We start from the raw sequence: 14,952 nt of genomic DNA on the forward strand, positions 1-14,952 counted from the left end.
ATAACATTCAGCACAGGATTCTTCCCAAAAAGAAAAAAAACACAAGACAGAATGATCCAGAACTGTCAGCAATTTGTCCCCAGGGCACAGAAGCTGCCAGGACACAGACAAACCCACAAACTCAGTTGTTTCTGGCCCTGAAATCTGCTGGGTCTAGAACGCAAGGCTGTTTTCAACAAGGGACACTCATGGCGCCTGATTTTTTACTTTCAGACCCTCGATGGTGTCTCATGTTGGCCTGGTGAGGACAAGCTGAAGGGCAGTCCCAGAGGCCCACATGTGCTCTGCGAATCGGGCTCCACCCACAGGCACCAGGTCTGTGCAGAGAACCTGGTAGGAGCCAGGGCTGCCTGTGCCAGGTCAGAAAGGCTGTAGGCAGGATCCAGGCAGGGACAAAATCCACCTCCCCAAACACACACCATAAACTAATGACAGAGTTGAGCAGTGAGCGAGGGGAGGACACAGGCCTCTCACGCTGGTGTGGGGGATCAGAACTGGCCACCTCAAAATATATATCTTTATCTTGATTATTTTCAAGAACAAGACTCTGAAAGAAACTTCAACCTCTCCAGCAAACCGCCTAAAAGAATTTAACATAGATGGCCTGTTCCAAGAAGGAGCCACTCCCATATGATGGCTGTAGATAATGTAAAATAGGTGTGACAAGAAAGGCACCAACAAGCCCATCTTGTCTATATTCTGTCTCTCGGGCCACATCCTCTATAGGTAGCCCAGTAAGGGGCCCTCTGACAAACATCTGCATTTCTGTCTCCATGCAAATTGTCTTCCTCCCCTCTGAAATCCCAAACCACTACCCCCAACATCCTCCTTGTCTTTAGCTGAAGATACTTAAGCGAGCAGCTTAGTCAGATTGGCCAAGTTGTTCAGTTCTCTTTCTGAGTTTCTCCCATGTATACATACATGTTACTAAACTTAGTTTTATTTTCTCCTGCTAACCTGCCTTTTTAATTATTTGGCCAGCCATAAGAACCTTAAGGGAAAGGACGGGGAGCATTCTCCCTCTTCCCCAACACTGGTCTTCCCCAACGCTACCTGGGCTCCCATGTGCAGACTCAGTTTGACCTTAGGAAAAGCACTGGCCGAAACTCCTTTGTGGGTGTTCTAGCCTAAGCCCCTCCCCTTAGCGTCTGAAGGGTCACTATCAAAGTGCATACTGCCCCAAATTTACTGCCCATCGAACAAGACACTAGGTTTTCTTCTTCTAAGAGGCAGCCCTCTGAGCACACATGTCCTTTCTGAGAAAAGTCTCCTGAGGTGGGAGGCATATGTACCCACCCCTTCCAGAGCCAGCCACTGGGAGGACCCCCTGCTCTGGTATTTTAGGTCCTGCCTTGTGGGCTTTGAACCCTACCTGAAAACACAAATCACCAACCATCTTCTTCTCCACCTATAAGAGAGGAAAATAGGTGGCCTAAAGGATGAAAAAGCTCACCTACTGACAGAGAGCAAAACTGGATGGAGTGTGACGAAGTGAGAAAAGCAGTGGGCAGGTCAGAGGAATGAAGGCTCAGCGCTGAGGGATGTCGACACCGGCACATCCGTCTAGATAGTCCTCTCATCTAGCCATCCTCAGGGCTCCAGATCCCACCACCTATTGTTGTGAAGCTTCTCATGAATTGCCTTAAAATACTGGGATACAGGTACAGATACAGACGCAGACACACATACACATATGTGCATATGAAGAATATGTTTCCATTAATCTTCCATTTTCTCCCCTTTTAATAACGTCTAGAGAAGCTTCAGCTCCATGGCTCTCTTCAGAAGCATCAAATGAACCGAACCTCACCCAGAACCTTTGCTCTGCATGGTGAACCCCATCCTTGGAGTCGTCTTGGTTGGTGAGACAGAGGCAAACCTAGACCCACAGCTGCAATGACGGCCAGGACCTGCACACTTACCATCTACACAGGTCTCAGACGGTCTGCAAAGGCCATCCTCAAATAAGCAGCCTGGGGAGGAAAAACAGAAGAGAGAAAGGAATCAGAGCTACAAAGAAGAGTAGTGCGTCTATCAGAGGCCACTGTATCTGGCAGCTCCTGAGTCCCAAAGAAAGAGTGCACGCAGACCCACACACAGACTCTTTGGATTTGGCTTTTTCAGACAATGCTGGATTACTTGGAAGCCAAAACAAGACACACTAAGACTCTACTCAAGCCACCAAGAGTCTTGGCTGGGATGACCAGAAGCAAATCACCAAGGATCTCACGCAAGGAACCCTAGGGGCTCTAGGTGCCTTTCCCACCACCCCAGGCACTTTCTATGCCCAGGATCCAGTGCCCACAGAAGACCTTGGAGGAAGGCAGGATGCAGGGGACAAGGACAGCCCACTGCTCGGGCTGGAGACTTGCTCACGTTAAGAATTCTGTGTTTGTCATTTGGAAATGGCAGATGACAGACTCTGCGAGGGAAGGCAACAGGAACAAGCCTTTATTCGCTTCCCGTTCTGCTCTAATCATGGCTGACAACTAGACACAAGTGGAATGAGCGGTGCATCACAATTAACTCTTGAATCCCACTCTTGGAACAACCACCTGTTATCAGCATACACCTAATTTGGTCCATTCCAGGGAACTGGTGAAAAACTGCATCAGAAAGACCTCTACCAGCAGTTTTCAAGTTATTTATTACCAGAGATGCAAGTGCAATGCATAATTCACCTAGCCAAGCAATATGCTAATTTGACTGCTAATTTATTTGTGTTACTATTTGTTCTAAAATTAAGAAAGACCATATTTCATTTTAAGTATCAGCCACCTACTAATAGTAATTATGACCACAAATCAGAGAGAAAGTAAAAGACATCTGTCTGACAGACACTTGGCTCCACTCTGTGTTCTCTAGCTCAGACACACTGCCTTCTCCAGGTCGGCACCTGCCTCCCTCCCCTGGCTGACGAGGCGACAGCTTCAATCCATTGGCTCAAGCTGCTATATCAGGGTCAGGCTCATGGATGGTCTCAAGCCCAGATGTCACTCTGAAACCAAGCAGTTAAATCCATGAAGAAAGCCCATAGCAGTCCGTCTGACTCTTAACCACTTGGTGCCCAGTGCATAAAACTGGAATTCCTCAACTTTAATGGTGTTATCCACCCTTTCCATAAAACAAAGGCAACATTTCCAAAATCCTCAAACTGCTCCTTTGGCTGACCACCCACAGTAGGGCTGTGGAGCTGGGGACTCCCCCTTACTTGTTATATCCACAGGTTCCATGAGTGCACACTCATAAACACAAACAGACACACACACACACTACACTCACAGACACACAAATACACAAACACACATGACCACAGACACACACACTCACAGACACAAGCACAGACACACACAAATACAGATACACACACACACTGAATTTTTAAGCTCTAATTCTGCTTCCCCTTTATTTTCTCAGAAGACTGAGTGTATCTTGTCACTGTCTTGGTGTCTCTCTCTTCTTATCCTATTGGAAATGAAAATGGATCCAGCTCTTCTGTGGGGAGCCAGGTCGGCTCTGCCTTTCATACTCCATCACTCCTGAGACATTTAGAAAGGACTTTGTATTCTATGGAGGAAACAATCCACGTGAGCAGGATCTCCACCCCGGCTGACTAAAAGCACGAGGATGGCCAGCCCACACCTGCCATCGACCCCACTCCAGCCCTTCCATTCCCAGGGTGTCCCCTCCGGGGCATGGTGCTGCTTCAGAGGAGAGATGGCCTGAACACTGAGGGACCCAGCCCCATCCAATCCACATCAGCAACGCTCTATCTACCCAACAACAGGTAAGCCAATTACCCTCCCAGGTCTCAGTCTTATCGCCTGATGAAGGAAACTGAAATAACTCCCCCCCGCCACCGCCTCAAGGTTCTCCCAAAAGTGCTGAGGTGGAGGCAAACACAACGAACATAATAGAGAGTTTCTGTGACTGAATAATATAATAAAAAGATTGACTGTAAAATAAATTGTCTCACCAGAAAATAAAATAATTTCTCTCTCAGACGGACCATGTGAACAGGAGCAGTGATTTTGGATCTTCTACAAAACCACCAGAAAATTCTTAGAACCCAAGAGTGTTCTCACTCAATTTTCCTAAAAACTGAGAGCTGATAATGTTACTAAGCCAAGAACAGTTTAGTATTGTAGCCAAATAAAACTATAACAAAATCCACCTGGCACATGGATTACACGGTACATGTTAACAAGTATGTTCTTCATTTCCCAATAAAGTCCTCTCATATATGGATGTTCTATTACTTTATCGTTTTCTCTCTTTTCGTTGAGTTTCCCAGCACAGTAAATAGGACAATGTAATGATTTTCCCAATACCTTCTGTAGTTTTACTCCCATGATTACACGAAAGCTGCCATTTGGTGAACACTGTGACTGTGCGCTTGTCATACATTATGTCAGGTCCTACCAACAACTCTGCAGTGCATTTATTCCTACTTTACAGATGTGGAAATTGGGACTCAAGAAAGTTAATAATACGCCCACAGCCGGACTCAAAGCCTGGTCTGTCTCTCCCCAAAATGTGCTCTCCTCCACTGTTCCAAGCTGTTCCAAGGGAAAGTTCACTTGGGCAGACGGAGGCAAGGTGACACCACTAGGATTTCTACTTCGTGGAGCTGTACATCCAGATCCTCAGCCTGTAGTTCTCAACTCCTACCACCCCTACCAGCAACTCTTGCTCTTCTGTGGACATGGAACAGGTGCGAGGAAAGGAAAGGCAGGTCTGTGCCGTTATTCAGCCAGGGAGCTGCCATCTGGAGGGAGGGTCACCAACATCTTCGAAGAGCCCCCCCGCGCCCACACACTCCTCATCCTTTAACCACACAACTCCCTTGGACTCCCCTGGGCTCTGGCACACTGCATTGCTCTGCTCCTGGCCTCCACACCCAGCCTCAGCCCCCACAAGAGCCTTGCAGAGCAACTACCAGCCTGGCAGGAAAGGATGGGAGGCCACACAGAGCAGGCAGCTGCCGATGCCTGGACTCAGGTGCCTTCAGCCCCTTAAGGACAAACGGAAGGTGTGGGCAAAGCACGTCTGTACTGAGGCTCATCCTGTAAACTGATTACCAGGACCACAGCCAACCTGAGGCATGTCTCAAAGACGACGCTGAAGAAAGCAAAAGAAATGATGGAAAACCCACCCAGGAACAGGGGCCTACCTGGCCGTGCCTCAAGAGAAGCCCAGGGTGGGCAGACATCTTTTTTTTGGTTGGTTTTTGGTTTTTGGTTTTTGGTTTTGGTCTTGATTTGGCTTACACTTTGTTTGTTCTCCATTAACCTGGACCATTTCTCTTTTTCTGGGAGCTGCTTCTCAGCTCTCAGATGTCTAAATAGCAGCAATCTAGAAGCTGCAAGATGATGCACGTATGTGGCACTTTACATATGAAGGTTCACGCCTGAACCAAGTTGTGAGCAATTCGAACCAACCAATGAACAGATCTGAGTATCTCAGCAAAGCAGGAAGGTCTTTGCAGCTGTGGCACCCACAGGCTATTCCATGACTATTTGTGGTGGGTTCTAGAGCTACGGTCTCCTCCCCGGTGGGTGCCAGGCCAGCGAGGACAGCTCTATGGTGCATGGTGGTCCCCAATAACCCCTCAGACCGGAGCTGGGCACAAACACCCTTTTGCCAGCTCCATTTAATTCCCACCCAGGTGGACTTGCACAGCTTCTGTTCATCTTCACATTCCTGTTCCTCCTCTGTCAGGCCTTCCCGGCTCCCCAACAATCCCTGGACCACGGCAGGCACTCGCTAAATTGGGTGATTTAATGAGTGAAGGAATCACTTCCTGGTTCCTAAGTACAAGGAGCTGAATGAGAGCTCTCCAAGGCCCCGGCCCTCATATGTGAAGAGTCCATACCTCACCAACAACATTCGCATTGGTTCAATTACTCCCTTTACTCAGAAAAGTGGCATCAAAACGCAGTTAACAGCTACTAGATACTTGGTAATCCACATATCCACCCTGATTACGTAACAGTTCACCTCCCACAGGGTAGAACGCCTCACAAGTGAGCAAGGAAGCACCATCCCCTGTCCTAGACCAGGAATCTGGTGACCTGACCTGCCTGCTGGGCAGCAGGAAGTGCCCTTCCTGAAGTGGGCAGAGGTCCAGAGGAGTGGTGGCTGAGTGGACCCGTGCTGCAGCAGTTCTTCCTCCACCCGACCACGGGGCTCTCCAGGTCAGAGGGGCAGCCCCTCCAAGGACCAGAGGAGCAGATGCTGTGGGTCATCTCTGCCAAAGTGGGGAGAGTGCACGCTCCCAGCCAGCTGCAAGTGGTGGCTGATGGCCCGGCCTCACTCCCGCCTGACAGCCACAGGGACACACGAGGCTATTCTGAATTAGGTGTTAAACCAATTTCATAGAAGTCTGTAAAACCCAGCTGATGTGAGCTGGCATCTGACAGCGTGAACCGGGACGTCAGCTGCCAGTGGGCAATGTCAGAGATAGATGTCACCTGGACCCAGGGCCCAGGCCGTCACCTGCTGTCTTTACCAAGCTATGTCTTCTTCAAAACCCACGAGCCACTGACTGCACTTACTCACTCATTCTGTTCACCGAGCAGCTATTCACGAGGCTCCTACTTTGAGGCCGGGACCAGGTGAAGCAGCAAGAGGAACGTCCTTCCTTAGATGTTCCCCCCACACCATCACACCTGAGTCGTGTGATTGCAGAGAAGAGGGTCTCAGGAAATACACTCAACTCCTCACGACCGCCTCTGAGAAGGTGTTTTATACCACAGTACTACCCGGCTTTTGTGCAAGAGACATGCAGATTTTATAACTTAAAAATATAAGGCAAAGTTAAATAATATAAACCTTACTTTCCCTCAGTGCCCAGTTAACCTCTTCTAGAAGCCCCAACAAACACCCCAGACACAGTAACCACTGCTCTCGACAAGCTTCAGAGCACACTGTCCACATCCCCACTGACCCTCACATCCACTGCCATTTATTGTTAGTAATTTTGTTTATCTGTCCTATCTCCTCTAAGCCTTAGAAAAAAGCAACTGTGCCTTGAGCCCCATGAGCCCCAGTTACTGATGCCCAGTGTGGTCCTTCAACAATTGATATTGATCAACTTCGCAATTCCTTGTCAATTTGATTTCAATGCCAGAGTCTACCAAAACAGTGATTCTCACCAAAGCCATTTTATCTTTCTCTCCCTAGTGGAAAACACTAAGGGTTATGAAAACCTGAGGTTCTGGGGAATTACCTTAAATTATATTCTTTTCTAGGAACTGCATTAGCAAAGAAAAGGGAGGTATAAGATTTGAAGAGACAGTCTTTTTAAAGTCATCTTCATTGTTAATATTCTGAGCGAGGAGGCAGAGTGGCCTGGCTCTGCCAAGTGTAGATGTGCAGCCTTGGCAAAATCCCCTCTGCCTCAGTTTTCTCAGCTGGGAATGGGGTGAGCTCCCCACACTCAGCAGCTGTGAGGATGAGGTGCACAGCACACGGTCCTGCCACGAGGCACAGACCCACACAGCCGTGATTCCCTGCACCCACTTTGGTATTCCTAAATGCTAAATCAGGGCAAGGAATCCAGGCAGGGATAGAAAACCATTTCCACATTAAGAATCCCCTTCTTTTGGAATAAGATACTGAAACGCAAGCAAGAGATTACAGAGCCTCAGCCCAGAGGCTGGGATGCTGCTACCAGGCTGTGCACGTCGTAGGCACAGGGAGCAGCCCCAAAACCGGTGCTCAGGCACCCCTTATCTCAAGCAACATGTGCTGTAGACAGAACATCTTGTTTCCTTCACCCAAGATCTCAGATTAAAGCTGTGATTACGATTTCAAAGACGAAGGGAAAAGAAAGATGGAAAGAGAGGGAGGGAGAGAGGAGAGAGAGAAAGGCTGCTTGCTCTGCCCCAGGACCATGCCAGAAGGAGAGGACAGCACAGGCCCCCTGTAACAGGGCCCCTGTCCACCCCTTTGAGTTGCCCATCAGTGCAGGGTGGACTCGCAGAGGGAGCTGACAGAGGCAGGTGGGCATGGACGCATACCCTCTGCTATGCGTCAATCTGCACTTCTCCATCCACAAAAGAGACCATGCAAGGGCTGAGATGGGAACAAAGCCCTCTTCCTGGTGTGAGGGGGAATTCCAATTACGTCCCAGAGAGCCCTGCAGCAGCCAACTGGCAGCCGCAGGCTGGGTGACATCAACCCTCATCCTGCACTTCCCATCCCTCCTCTTTCCTGCTTACTAAATAAGGGACTCTGTTAGGGACACCTTGCTCACCCCACACAGCCCAGCGATGCAGCGCCTCTACCCATCCCCGCCTCAGGTTAGAACCTCGGGGCATTTGGAAGGGTAACAGGCTATTATCATCTTTCTGTTTTATGGATTCTAAGATCTATTCTTGAAGCTGACTTTGACAGAGAAAACAGAACAACGTGCAGTTTCCACGGTGAAGACTGGCTGGCGCGTCCAACAAAGCTCTTCACACAGACCCACTTGGCATTTGCTGTACCGCCTGTGACTGGCTGATTAGCCAGATTCTGAGGAAACGTGTTGGAGCATTCCCATCTCTTTCTTACAGGTCCATCCAACCAGCTCAGGATGTCAGGGGGAACAGGCAGGCCCCGGAGAGGCAGCACCGTGCTGTCCCTCCCAAAGCACCTAGAGGTCTGGGGCTTTCAAAGCAGGAGGGCCTTCTAACCATCATGCTCATCAAACGTGTCTGAAACCCCAGACGCAGCCGTGACCCCAGTGCTGTCAAGGCTCAGAGACCACAATCCAGGACCCTGGTGATCCCACTGAGAGGAAAAAGATGGCCTTGAGGCCCAAAGACGACCCGGTGGCTGGGATCTGAGAACAAAGATAGTTACAACCAGTGTTCAGCTCACGTATGTGTGTTACCCACAACGCTACTGCTGTGCAGTCAACTGCCCAGGAACAGCTGAGAGCTGCCAATGTAGCAAACCCAAATCAATCTGCTCTACTGTGGGTTTCACAGGCCCCACCCGCTGCACAACTTCAGAGCAAATGCTGTCCCACATCTTGTGCGGTCCAGTGCCCTCTATGCCAAGGCTTCAGTCCCACCTCAGGACACAGCTGAGATGCACGAACACGGGCAAGCCGATGCCTTGTTGGTGAGGTGGGCTCTGGGGGCCACCAAAATCACCAGACCATGACAGTTGGCCCTCCCCAACCCACCTCTCCCCATGTCCTTGCTTGGTTGGCCCTGTCCCTGAAGCTGATATTTGCACTCAGCAGGGGCTGAAAAGGCCACAGCTCACCTCACATCTCCTTCCGCTCCTGGGAAGAAGGTTCTGGTCTGAGGCGGGGGCAACCCATCCATTCACGAGCTCAGCTTCTCACACACAGAGAACCTTGAGCCCCCGGGGGACAGCCCTAGGCTGGGACCCACCCACACACAGACCAAGCTCTGCAATGTTATTCTAATTTAAAGAAAAACTAGGGGCCGGCCCGGGGGTGCAGTGGTTAAGTTCGCACATTCCGCTTCAGCAGCCCAGGGTTCGCAGGTTCAGATCCTGGGCACGGACCTACGCGCCGCTCATCAAGCCATGCTGTGGCGGCATCCCACACAGAAGAACTAGAAGGACCTACAACTATGATATACAACTGTCCTGGGGCTTTGGGGAGGAGAAAAAAAAAAAAAAGAGGAAGATTGGCAACAGATGTTAGCTCAGGGCCAATCTTTCTTACCAAAAAATAAGAAAGAAAAACTAAACTCTTACCCTGAGCAACTTCCTTGATTTCAAGTTTCTAATTATATATATTTATTTAAACTCTTAAAAATAAGAAATTGTTCCAAATTCAGGATATCTCCCAGAATTTTGTGTTTTGTTTTTAAGGCATAGGAGCTAATCTGGGGGACATGGTTGTCAGCACCACACATTCCTGCTCAACTAGTTTAGTGGACCTCAACTAGATGCATTCTGAGTGGCATTTTAATTGGCTCTTTGTTTTTGGTCCTCAGGAAATTTCCTGAAACAGAATAATATCTTCAAAAGAAGGATCTTTTCTGAGTTATTCTTTTGGATTAAGAAAGCATTTCTAAGTTTGTTTCCATAGATACAAAGTTAAAGAAAAGCTTTGAAAAAATATCTAACAAGGAGCCTTGAATGTCAAATACTGAGGGTGCAAATAGCCACTCCGTTAGGAGAAAAACAAGGAACCTCTGAGAACTCCAACTGCGTCCCCGTTAAGAAGTGGTGTAGCAAGCAAGAAGAGAGGGAAGAACACCGATAATGGCAGGATTGCTGAGACACGGCCTGAGGTATGTATTCCAGAGCCTAACCTTCTACGAATGGCTTCAAGGGGAAGCAAGAGTTCTGGCAGTGCTGGGCTAACTTACGTGTGGTCTCAGATGAAAGAGAGAAAGACTAGTTCATCGTTTCCCAGCCATTCTTGATGCAAAGACCTTTTCGATAGTCATATATAACCTCAAGACCCTCCTTAGGAAGTTTATATTATTTTGTCATCATCACATGATAGAACACAGTATTTCTCAAACTTCAGTGTGCCCACGAATAAACTGGAGTCCTGATAAAATGGACATGTTGATTCTCAAGGCCTGGAGTGGAGCCCAAAGTTCTGCATTTCCGATGAGATGCAAGGGTACAGCTCATAGAAATAATTTTAATTTAAAAACCTGGATCAGCATATTATCAAAGATTGTATTATAAAGTAAATTTAACGAACTCTTTACAATTTATTTTTTGGATCAAATTCTTTCTCAGCCCAAATAACAAGTGACATGCCTTATTCAAATTATTTCAAATTAATGATGTAGGAAAAATCATACATCAACTAATTTTTACAAATATATGAGGTTCAGTTTTAAGACTAGATGTATATTTAAATTTACACTGTAATTTAACCAGGATTAAAAAGGCAAAAACTTGTTCCTATGGCCTGATGTTTAGAATTCTTCCAGTATGAGCTCAAAAACATCAAATGGTTTATTTGATAATTTTCTGGTTTTGTTTTGAAATGGTGAGATAAAGAATGTTTCTGTGCTGTTTGTGAACACTTGTCCACAAATAACACACTGAGCAAGAGTCATCTTTATTGCCAATAATGAAACCAAATGAGACAAAATTTTTGCTATATTTCCCTTTCTACACTGATACTTGAAATCTAGAGACAACGGGACATGTCACATAAGAATTTTATCAGAGGATAAGACTGAGTGATTTCAGGAAGAGAAGCTGAGGTAAATTTGAACAATAATTGTTTTTATCCTCCTCTTTACCTTGTTAGGTTTCACCATCAGTGTGCTTATACGTCCTATTATCCACTGTAGATACAGATTAAATGACAGAACCAAGAAGAAAAATGATTTAAAACTGTATCATAGTAAAAGTCACCTCAGGAATTAGCAATGTCCAACAGCCAATAATGTTGTGTAGGACACGGTATGTTAACAGCATTATTCAGAAAAGATTGGGGGTCAAACATATTAAAAAAATGTGAGCTGAAATTTAACAGGTTTCTTCTCTGCAAGACTTCTCAGAACCTTCAATACAGCCAAGGGCCATGCTCTCTTCAAAAGAAGGATCCTACAGACCATGTTTGCCAAACTACTTGAAGTGCAACCCTTTACCACATGGTATCTCATCGGGATATAGCACACTAGACCACAGAATTACAGAAAAGATGAGCGTGACTACAGAAGTCATCCTGCCTGTGGTTCTCCATCTTAAGTACCCAAAGGTCTTGTTACAACGCGGATTGCTGGGCCCACTCCAGGGTTTCTGACTTAATAGATGTTGGTGGAGCCCGAGACTCTGCATTTCTAAAAAGGTCCCAGTGATGCTGATGCTCCAAGACCCCATGCCCAACATAGCGGTCAGGTAGAAGGTTTCCCAGGTGTTTAGTAGGAGCCAGTGTGGCGAGATGCTCTGGGCCAAGGGAACTGGGAACATTCTGCACCCCAATATCCCTCTCTTGGGAGGTCTAACATTTACTAGGTGCTAAAGATTCTAGGGGTTCTTCTTGTAATGAAAATTTTATCAAGTTTGTTTAATCTGGTGTTTTCTATTTTTGTTATTTTACAATTTTTTAACCATGATATCTTTGTGCATGCACATGTCAACAAGTAACCACCCACTTAGTGAGACCACACAGGGGAAATCATCACTATTTTCTCCTGAAAGGAATTCTTTCCTTTAGAATCTCTTCTGGTTTAATTTAAATTATGCTCAAATCCTTTCCTGCCCTCTGTTATAGCCAAGCAAACAAAACATTGCCTAGCATATTCTAAATATCAGAGAACCATTTGCTCTTCTGAGTCAGTAGACTGCATTCACAGCTGAGACAGCCCCATCACTTAGATCCCTCCACCGAGGACATGATTAATGGACCAACTGTAAGTCTGAGAACAGCCTGCCTTCTGCTGGGAATCCCTGTTCCTAACCCCATACAATCCAAGGGAGAGGTTTTGTTCTTTAAAATGTTCCCACATCCCAAGTCTGGGAGGCAAGAATCCTAGAGAAGAACAGATTTGCTGAAAACTGTTGGGTTTCTCACCTCCAACAACCTAACAAAGGACCCTACACTAGCACATCAACTACTCTTGTTTTGTGAGTGAGAGGCACAGCTGTAAGCTCTGGAAAGAGAAGACCAAAGTGACGCCCAAGGAGAGGGTCTCAAGGCTGGAGGAGCCCACACCAGTCTTCCAAAGAGGCTTCATCGCTCATGACCAAGGAGGCAACTCATGATGGGACAACTCTGAATATGATAAGGTTTTATTCTAACGAGTAAGTTTATCTCCTAGAAGTTTCTGTTACTGATGCATACAATACTTGGTATTACACAGAGCAAAGCTTCTCCCTCTTAAAATGAGATCACAAACCACCCAGCACGGTACTGAGCACACATTATGCTCTGAACGAATGCATGTTCCATCCCCCTCTCCCCTCCTCCACAGGACAGCCCTTCGAATGTTTAAATTTTGCTCTTCTTCAACTTAAATATCTCCAGTTCTTCCACATGACATAGTTTCAAACCACTTTACCAGTCTAACCTCCCTGCTCTCAACACTGCTTGTCTCGTCTAGATCTGTCTGAAGACGTGGTACACATGTCAGAACTGAACAGAGAGCTTCAGGAGTGATAAAGCCACCTGGGGGTGAACCGACACTCCTCCTCCTTGTTCTGACTCCCCTCCTATCACAAGGGCTTGAGTCCATCAAGCGACCTGGAGGTCAGTGAGAGAAGCCAACTCCAGCAGCTTCTAGCATTAGAAGGACTGGCTTACTCAAGGGTAGGCAAACCATGGCCACATGTTTTGTAAACACAGTGTTATTGGAACACAGCCTGCTCACCTGCTTACATCTTGACCATGGCCGCTTCTGCCCTGCAACAGTTCAGTTCAATAGTTGTGACAGAGACTGTGGGCCTGAAAAGCCTCAATTGTTTACAGAAAAACTTCGCTGACCCTGGTGTATTAGGAGAGCAGATCGCTCCTAAGACCGAAAGGAGATTAGAGCACTGGCTTGTGAAAATGGGCAGGAACCAAGGCAATGGCCTCCATTCCCAACTTGGTTCTCATAGGGGCAGCCATACATCCCCAAACCTGGACTCCACCGCCCAAGAGCACGTGGGCCTTTCCGGGGGACCATCATGCTGTGGACTCTGATTTCACATCAGAATACAAGCTGTTTTCTTTTCAGATTCACAGCTGAGCCACCGCCCCCCAGCCTGGACCATCCTGTACTGTTCCCACCACCAGCCTCTTGACCCTGAGAACAGAACTCTGTCCTCATCTCCGTGAAGGTCACCTTTATATCTGACTCATATCCTCAGCCTAAATCTTTCTGGATTCTACTTGTGCAATTCCACCTTCTCTCCACCCCTCCCAGCTAAGCGTCCTGAGCAAATTTAATAAAAATCCTTCCTGTCTGTATCTAAGTCACGATACCTTCCCACCAGGGCACAGAGAGCAACAAGGCTAACTTAGTGTTGAAGAAAGTAAGAGCAAAGGAAGGCAGGAGAGGAAGTAGATGCAAGACCAGCCCGCTCCTCTCTCCCCACCAGGTTGGCCTTTTCCAGGAAGCATCCCTTCCTTGCTCTTCTCCAAAGACGAGCAAGCTGGGTGCCGTGGTGATGGAAGACTTGGAAATAACAGCACTAAACACTGAACACTTCACCTCAAGTACTGGAAAGAGCTTTTGCTTAGAAAAAGAAGTTTCTAGATATTAGTCATGTTGCCGTGGACAGACTACATGTTCTCTCTGCATCTGTTTACTTAAACCATTATTGGAGATTTTTCATATCATAAAAGCCTAGAAAATTAAGAAAATGCAGAAAATCATAAGGAATAAAGTAATACCAGTTACCTCATCACCCAGAACTGACATCTCTATTAATATTTTGGTTTCAGTCATTTTTCTTTGCATATTTAAAAGAACTGGACCTGCACTTTTTACTTGCAATACATTGTAAACAGTTCTCTGTCCTTAATATTTCTCATCATCATGAATTTTAATCACTGCATAATAATTAATTCGCACATGCACATAATCTATTTAACCAATTCCCTCTTGAAGTAACTTTACATTGTTTCCAATTCTCCCCATTAAAAATAATGCTGTAATCAGCAACCCTGATTCTAAGTCCTTGGGGATATCTCTGATTTTTTTCCCCCTTAGGATAAATTCCTACAAAAAGAATTCCAGGTTTTTTTAAAGGTGTATGCGTACGACTTTAGAAAGATGTTTCCAAATTGCCTCTCACCAACATAATTTGAGTGTGCCTTGAAACCTCAGCTTCTCAATTTGTTAAAGGATTAAATATCTCCCCTCCTTACCGTACAGGGTCGTTGGGAGAATCCAAGGACATAACAGAGGTTGAAACACCTTATAAACTGAAGCACGCAGAAGGAGTGTTACTATCCTAAGTAATTCCGAGACGCTGTCCTCTTTTTCCCCGCTATGTCACTGGGGCATGAGTCTGAACCAT

At 46.6% G+C, this 14,952-nt stretch overlaps 1 protein-coding gene across 1 annotated transcript in view; it reads right to left on the reverse strand.

Moving 5' to 3' along the window:
• The window catches only part of PTPRN2 (protein tyrosine phosphatase receptor type N2), a 911,136-nt gene that overhangs the window by 826,774 nt on the left and 69,410 nt on the right, over window positions 1-14,952 (reverse strand). Inside the window, exon 2 of the mRNA XM_058535313.1 lies at window positions 1,923-1,973. Within this exon, the coding sequence (XP_058391296.1) occupies window positions 1,923-1,973 (51 nt within the window). The remainder of the gene's footprint in view (window positions 1-1,922; window positions 1,974-14,952) is intronic.

The sequence above is a fragment of the Diceros bicornis genome, chromosome 3 (genome assembly GCF_020826845.1).
Source record: "Diceros bicornis minor isolate mBicDic1 chromosome 3, mDicBic1.mat.cur, whole genome shotgun sequence".
In the NCBI taxonomy this organism is placed as follows: Eukaryota; Metazoa; Chordata; class Mammalia; order Perissodactyla; family Rhinocerotidae; genus Diceros; species Diceros bicornis.